Source organism: Papilio polytes, unplaced genomic scaffold (genome assembly GCF_000836215.1).
Source record: "Papilio polytes unplaced genomic scaffold, Ppol_1.0 DF824169.1, whole genome shotgun sequence".
Taxonomy (NCBI): Eukaryota; Metazoa; Arthropoda; class Insecta; order Lepidoptera; family Papilionidae; genus Papilio; species Papilio polytes.
In genome coordinates, this window is record NW_013525035.1 from 1,677,411 (window position 1) to 1,685,636 (window position 8,226).

The 8,226-nt window shown below is 34.0% G+C and overlaps 1 protein-coding gene across 2 annotated transcripts in view; it reads right to left on the reverse strand.

Moving 5' to 3' along the window:
* Positions 1-8,226, reverse strand: part of LOC106111463 (endothelin-converting enzyme 1) — a 35,100-nt gene that overhangs the window by 16,117 nt on the left and 10,757 nt on the right. Inside the window, exon 1 of one of the 2 annotated variants that reach the window (XM_013293580.1) lies at positions 5,148-5,718. The exons of the other annotated variant lie outside the window; for it this stretch is intronic. Within the exon in view, the coding sequence (XP_013149034.1) occupies positions 5,148-5,429 (282 nt within the window). The 5' untranslated portion in view covers positions 5,430-5,718. Of the gene's footprint in view, positions 1-5,147; positions 5,719-8,226 lie in introns of those variants that run through there. 2 annotated transcript variants of the gene reach the window in all.

Below are 8,226 nucleotides of genomic sequence, written 5' to 3' on the forward strand. Positions count from 1 at the left end.
ATCGTTAATTAAATAACGTTAACGTATTCTAGTATTATTTTAATAAGAATTTAATTTCTATTTCTATTAGAGATAACGTAAGGCCAGTTGTGACGTTGTCCGAATAAACGTTAATTGTTTTTGGGCTAGATAACATAATGAGGTTATTGACCCATAGTCCATAGTTGACATTTTACTATTTTAAACTAAGTTACACTTGCTGATAAAGTGAACAAAGTTTACTATATTCATCTAATCAGTATGCTATAGAAAAGTACTTCTTTTTTCTTTAAAACTTGTTGCTCGCGACTTATCCCACGTGAAAAAAAATAGTAAAAAATATAGCCATGTTACTCAGTGATAACATAGCTTTTTAGTGCTTCAAAAATTTTTGAAATCGGACCAGTAGTTATTGAGTTATTCCAATTCATAAAAAATCCAAAAATGCAAACCTTTCCTCTTTATAATATTAGTATAGACATACTTCTTTCTATCTCACTAAAGAAATAGGAAAGTTTGGAATAGAAGTGTTACCACTAGCTTCCAGAAAGGCTAAATATATAAATTGGGAGATATATTCTAGAACATTCTAGAAATAATACATCTTTTCACGATAAAATATCTAATCTCTATTTCTTAGGTCTTATTAGATTTGTTTTTATTTTTCACATAACTGGAGAAAAGTGTTTTTATATAAATAATATTGAAAATTCTCTGACATGGATGAGTCAATACTTTTGTTATATCTGTTATAGTTACATATTTTTATTTATTCTTTCTGTTTCAATAAGGCCTTAAGTCATTGAAATGTTATTTCTGGTAATTGTTCTGTTGCTTACGTCATATGTTTATCGATAAATGAACATGTGTTGAACATCACTATTATGGTTAGATATGTGCGAGTGAGAGGTCCTATTATTTTACTCTTATATTATAAATGCGAAAGTATAGATGGATGGATGTTTGTAACCTAAACTGCTGAACGGATCTTTTTTTTTTTTTTTATAACATAAGGTGGCAAACGAGCAATCGGCCACCTGAAACCGCCAAAATGGCGAAGCGACCGCTGCCCATAGACATCCGCAATTGCAGATGCGTTGCCTACCCTTATACGACGGAGGAGGAGATGCACATAAAGAGGATATTTCCCCTTCCTATGCATCTCCCCCACCGTCAAATCCACTTCCTCTTCTCGATGAAATTTAGCATAAAATAGCAAAGGAAGAACACATAGGCTACTTACTTTGTTTTTTATTTTAGGTTGATGGAGTCGCGGAGGTAAGCTAGTTATTTATATCTCGGGAATTCAATAGGGAACTATCAAACAAAAATTAATCGAATAATGAATTATCGATACCTACTTCTGTTATTGTTAAACTGGTAAATCCAGATTTACTCTTGCAAAAAGGAGTGTTTTTTTTTAAATAAATAAGGTTATAAACGAACAAGTGGCCACCGGAATAAAATAACGAAGCGGCTGATGCTGACACTGCATTTGCTGACTAATTTAACAGATGAGGGGACGCTCTAAAAGGGGATATTTCAACTATTAATGTGTCCCATTTCCTCCAAATCCGCTTCCCATTCCAGGACAGGATTGTACAAAAATTGTGAAAAGGAAAAGAGAACAAAATTACACATACGGTAAGCATGAGTTTTATGTGAATAGATAAAGCAACTAAACTGAAGATGGACCAACATTTTATAAGTCAATAGAACCACACCCTCTGACATAGGCTAGTCTACTTTATGGATTATATTCCCGCACTATTTACACGGCGAATTGGTCGTAAATATAAATTACACAAGTATAAACGTATTGGATTGTGTCAAGGGCACAATACGCAAGCGTACGTATGAGAATTTGCTGAAAACTGAAATAAGGATGGATAAATAAGATATAGAAATACTATCAGTATTGAATATGATAATTCTTTACTTTGGAATTAAAATGTTTTGATTGTATAAATTGAATTGATTGTAAATGATACATTTCCATATAAACAACGCGAATTTTAGATGGATGTTTGTTTGTTACAGTTTGTAACCTAAACTGCTGAACAGATCTCGATGAAATTTGGTATAGATATAGAGAATAGTCTGGAAGATAACATGGGCTATTCACTTTTGTTTTTCAATTCCACGCGAGCGGAGTCGCGGTCGGAAGTTAGAATAAAATAATGGACAGATATGCCAGAAACAAAGGCAACTTGTGGTCCTTCGAGCCAGATTAATAGTTAACGATTTATTATTAGAAAACATTTAAAAACTAAATACGTTATCTGGATAAAAAAAGGTTATACATTTAAATAGATAACATAGCATTACTATTAATCAAACATGGTATTCATGGGTTTTACTTTCCTTTGGTTGTCAATCACTCACAATAAAAACATCTACATCTCTAAGCGACTAATATCTTCTTTAGACTTTAGTTATTTTTTTATATAATATAAGGTGGCAAACGAGCAAGCGGCCATCTGAATCCACCGAAATGGAAAGCGACCGCTGCCCATAAACATCCGCAATTGCAGATGCGATGCTTACTCTTAATTGACGGAGGTGGAGACGCACATAAAGAGGATATTACCCCTTCCTATGCGTCTCCTCCACCGTCAAATCCACTTTTTCTTCCCACCCTTTCCTCTTAAGAAAAGGTTGGAAAAGAAAAGGGACTAAAATTATTATATTACTAGCTTTTGCTCGTGACTTCCTCCGCATGCAATTAAAAAATAATAAAAGACATAGCCTACTCATAGATAAATAACCATTCTAATGGTTAAAGAATTTTTGAAATCGGCCAAGTAGTTTTTGAGTTATTCCAATGCATACAGAAATACAAATCTTTTCTCTTTATAATATTGGTATAGATTACTTTTAATTTCACCGTCTATAAACGAAGGTAAACATTTACGTGTATCGAATTGAAAACATTCTGCTCCGAAATACCGAAGTGGTGTAAAAATAACACGGCGCGAAGTGTTGGCAGTAACATGGGGACTAACTGACCGGGTAATTGAGCAATTTGTCGGACAAACTAAGTTTTGAAAGTGAAATTAATGTTAATTTTATTAATTACTAGCTTTTCCCGTGCGACTTCATCCGCATATTTGTCAAATTATCAATTACAAATGTCAAAATGACATGACGACAACCTTGCTTCCTTGATGTTGGCAACTTATGGTCTCTTTCCCACATTAGGGTTTTTATCCAAAATATTTACCTCTAAGTTTAACGGCGTTAAAATATATAGCCTAAAGCGTGATGCAAGTCTAGGGCTTTTTATTAAAAAAAGAATTATTCAAAAATATGCTGTGATTGCTGACATCTTAAGCAACAAAGAAGTGTGTGTTTACGCTTTATTATAATAGTATAGATATATATACGTGTATGCTATCATTTTAGTCCCTTCATTAATGTCCAATAATCACTCAATCCATATTATACTTATTTGCATCGTTTAATTAAAAATTGCAGAAAATAACACTATTTTATTGTCTCTACTCCTTTTATTTTACCCTCGGTAACAGAAATAAGAAATATGCGTATTAAATATAAGGGATATGGAAAAGGAAATATTAACATCTACATCTGACTTAAACAAATATTATTTTTAGTTCTTGATATGTAAATTATATCAATATATTTGGAAGAAAATCTGTGACGTCAACGTCTGTTTAGTATCCGTCTTCCGCCTTACGCATACGAGAGGCTATTCAAGGCAGATAATGTCGTAGATGCTAAATATTTGTTGAATTTGTTATGAATTTCCTTCTTACGTTTTTGTATTTACGTTTATATAGATTAGGCGAACAGTTTTTAATGAATGTGACAGTTGAATATCGGCTCGAAGGACCAAAATTTTTTAGAAGACACGACTGAATAGCAGGAATAAATGATGTAATTGATTGATTAAGAAAGAAATACTAATTATTAAATAATAAAATAATCTATACTATTATAATAAAGCGTAAACACACATTTCTTTGTTGCCTAAGATGTTAGCAATCACAGCATATTTTTGAATAACTCTTGTTTTAATAAAAAGCCCTACACTTCCGTTACGCTTTAGGCTATATATTTTCACGTTATTAATCTTAGGGCTAAATGTTTTGGATAAAAACCCTAATGTGGGAAAGAGACCATAGGTTGCTGCCAACATCAAGGAAGCAAGACTGCCAAGTTTTGTCATGTCATGTCATTTTCACATTTGCAATTGATAATTTGACAAATGTAAACAATAAAATGATACTTTTTTTAATTTGATGCGGATGAAGTCGCATGGGAACAACTAGTCAGAAAATATAACTTTTACATGAGATAGTCAAGAATCTAAATAATGAAAGATTTATGGATGGTGGTGAAGTGGAGTTATATTTTAATTCAACCAGTGAATTTTGCGATAGGAGCTCGCCACTTATACAGCAACAATGAGCAGTTAGGAGTCTAGGCAAAATGTCACAAGTAATCCTATAATGTCTTAATCCGATCGTCTTTATGACGTCATATTACAAATATAAAGTTTCTACACCTTATATCAATAAGTAAACATAATGTACAAATTGCGAGATCCCTGGACCCTTACAGTCGCACTTGATGGCTAACGAGAGGGTCTCAGTAAGTAGAAATCACATAACCCTGTCCTCTAAAAGGGAGACATATCAACCACCCTCCTCCCGAAAAAAAAATAAACTAACTTAATGTAAGGAAACATTTATATATAGTCATCTTTATTTGTATGGGGTTTCAACACAATGGAAACATCCATTATCTTTGTTCCCACGTGAGAGTAGTACAAAAGAATATTTCTGTAAAATGAAATAAAATGGATAAAGCGTTCTGCGCCACAATAATTCTAATAGGTAGAGATGAATTTATATTTGGTAAAACGTGCAGTGTTACTTTAGTAAGTCAGAGTTCAAGAGATCGTAATACTCATCTCGCTTTGGTTTCTAGTTTACGGAGATCGATTGTACATTGGTTATGAACATTAAATAATTAGTTAGTTTTTTATATAGTCTGTAACTGGTTATACTAATAACTACGTCTAAAACGTGCCCTATCACCATTGCCAATATGTCTTGCTATATTTTGCGTTTAAATTTTTGACCGACTTCCCAAAAAGGAGGTACTCAATTCGTCTGTATGTTTATTTTTTATAATCCTACCTTCTTATATCCTTGAGAGTTTTCCGGCTTAGGAGCTGTTTCAAAAAGGTTCAGTCTTGAATTTTGAAAGAAATCTTGACTTGAGTTTTCTCTTGAGAACAATTCAGCGGTCGAGCTTTCTCTTGTTAATGACGGACGAGGTTTTACGAAAGGATTATTCCTTGCGTTCCTGCTTTGTTTGAGCCAGTTAAATTTGTTTATCACTTCAGGTGCGGGCGAAGGGGATGGGGTGTCATCCGAGGTGTCGGTAGACGGTGATGGTGGCTCTTGTATTGATGCCATTTTTAATATCTCGATGACACTTAAACACTTCGCGATTGTTAGTAATCTAAGCTGCTTTATAATACTTTATATGGTTTAGTTGTCACTAAATTGAAAACATGTTATAAATTTTTCTGATAGAATTTTCTGAAAATTTTATTTCCCGCCAATCATAGTGGTCACCGACATCTCTGAACGCTCGAAGTGCAAGGTTATTTCGTATAAACAACTATAGAGATCACGTATCGCGGACTGTTTATAATAAAACGTGCCTAAATAATTTATTTTTGTACCGCGGACATGTGATGCGTCGCGCGTGTCGGACTGAACTGAATCGTCTCTGTGTTTACATCGGCGCGTGCGCATGCTGTAACCTATCGAGATTATGGTGACCATTTATCAGAAATTTCACGGTTTTTCTTTTACAGAAAATGTACCAGGAATTTAGAAGCGATGTTAGTAAAACTCACAGTGTTATCTTATTTATTTATACATAATTTATTTAGGAACTCATTTTTCTTAGTTATACTAAGGTAATACCAATTATTAAAGACTAGATTTCGCCCGCGACTCCGTCCGCGCGGATTAAAAAGAAACAAAAGCAAGTATCCTATGTGTTCTTCCAGACCATCCTCTATATCTAAGCCAAATATCATCGAGATCTTTTTAGCCGTTCAGGCTACAAACACTAACAAACATCCCTCCATCCATCGAAACCTTTACATTTATAATATTAGTAAGATGTAAAAAAGATTACATTAGCGAAAGTAATAAGATATACATACATTAGCTTTAAATAAACTTTACAAAAATATTGTGTCCTAAAACGTTCTTCCCATATGGCCACACAACAATATAAGTTCAGCTTTTGTACTCACTACTGTATCTCTTATCTATGCCAACTAGCGATAGATTTACGAATGTTTGGGGCCGTGTTGGGATAATTTGCATCAACATGTATCCGATATAAGATACAAAACGTTATTTATATATTTACATATTTATATAATACTGGACGTCAATTCCTTCAATGGTTTATGAGTTATGAAAACATAAGTAATAGATACAGAAGGACAAACTCATTCATGATTTTTAGTTCGCGTTTGTTAGATTCATGAAGGGTTAATAATACTCCACATTTAGACAGCACGCTCCCCTTAGTCTTCTTAAGATTTCACTGTGCTACGTGCGATATGCGACGCTTACAAACCACGAAATGACTTGTCGGGAATGACTTATGTAGCCATCTTACTTCTTACTAATATTATAAACTAGCTGTTGCCCGCGACTCCGTCCGCGTGGAATTAAAAAAACAAAAGTAAGTAGCCTATGTGTTTTTCCAGGCTATCCTCTACATCTGTACCAAATTTCACCGAAATCCATTCAGTCGTTTAGGTTACAAACTCTAACAAAAATCTATCCATCCATCCATCCATCTAAACTTTCACATTTATAATATTAGTTAGATGGATGGATGGATGCTTGTTAGAGTTTCAGGCTACAAAATCCGTTGATTTCGATGAAATTTGGTATAGATGTAAAAGATAATCTAGAAGAACACATAGGCTATTCGCTTTTGTTTTTTTCAATCCCACGCATACGGAGTCGCGGGCGAAAGCTAGTATTGTAATATTTTGGAAATAAGGAATTAAAAAGAAGTTTCGCATCTTACTCTTTCTAATATACTAATTAAAAAATATCAATTAAATTAAAATCTGCTGAAACTATTAGAATTAAAATAAAACTGATGAGATAATTCTTTATCTGTATGTGCTTGCTATAATTATTTATTTAAACAAAAGGAATAACTGACAATAGAAAGCAGTGAATTAAACTCAAAAGGATTCCGTTGAAGGAGCTTGAAAATGCTTTCAAAAGCAACCCTTAAAAATACCTCGGATTGTACAAAGGCGTTGCGAGATCCAAAGGTATAGTGCTATCCAAACTTTAAGACTGTTCGTGGTTAGCAAAGATATGATAAACGCCAAGTGAACCGTCAGGAATGTACCGCATCCCTTTATATCCATGGTTAATCAAATTTAAATTCAGCGCAGTGTGTGAAATTCCGAGCTGCTATTTTGTTTGAATCTGGAAATACTCTGTACAATACCGACTAAGCCGAACACCAGTTGAAAAGGCTTCTGTTTTTTAACAATTGAATTTTGAATAAGGCGCATATTTAGAGTAATAAAATTGCAGTGTCTGTTTGTAACGTCAAAAGAAAAATTCCAGATTTCGGGAAAATTATGTATTTGCATTGCTGATGGCAAAAAAATCATTTAAAAACTTTTTCTCAGTCTGTCTGTCTGCAAGCCGCGTTTGTTCCGGGTAGTCTCCGAAAAGATGGTCCGATTTCGACCGGACTTTCACTGAAGGGTAGTTGACATAGACGGGCATATTATACGCTACTTTTTTATCTTATCCTGCACGATATCGGGAGCAACAGCTAGTTCAGAGTAATTTTGTAGTTATTTATGCCATCATTAAATGCAGCACTAAAACGGTAAAGATATTGAATACTAGCTATCCCCGTGCGGCTTCATCCGCATGAAATTATGAAAATTTTATTTTATTTACATTTGTCAAATTATCAATAGCAAATGTCAAAATGACATAACATAACAAACCTTGGAAATCTTACTTTCTTGATGTTGGCAGCAACTTATGGTCCCTGTCCCACATTAGCGTTTTTATCCAAAATATTTACCCCCTAAGTTTAATGGCGTCAAAATATATAGCCTAAGCGACCGTTCGCACGGGCAGACTTTGTACGCCGCGGTAAAGTTCAAGGTCAGCAGACTTTTTACGCCTACGAGAT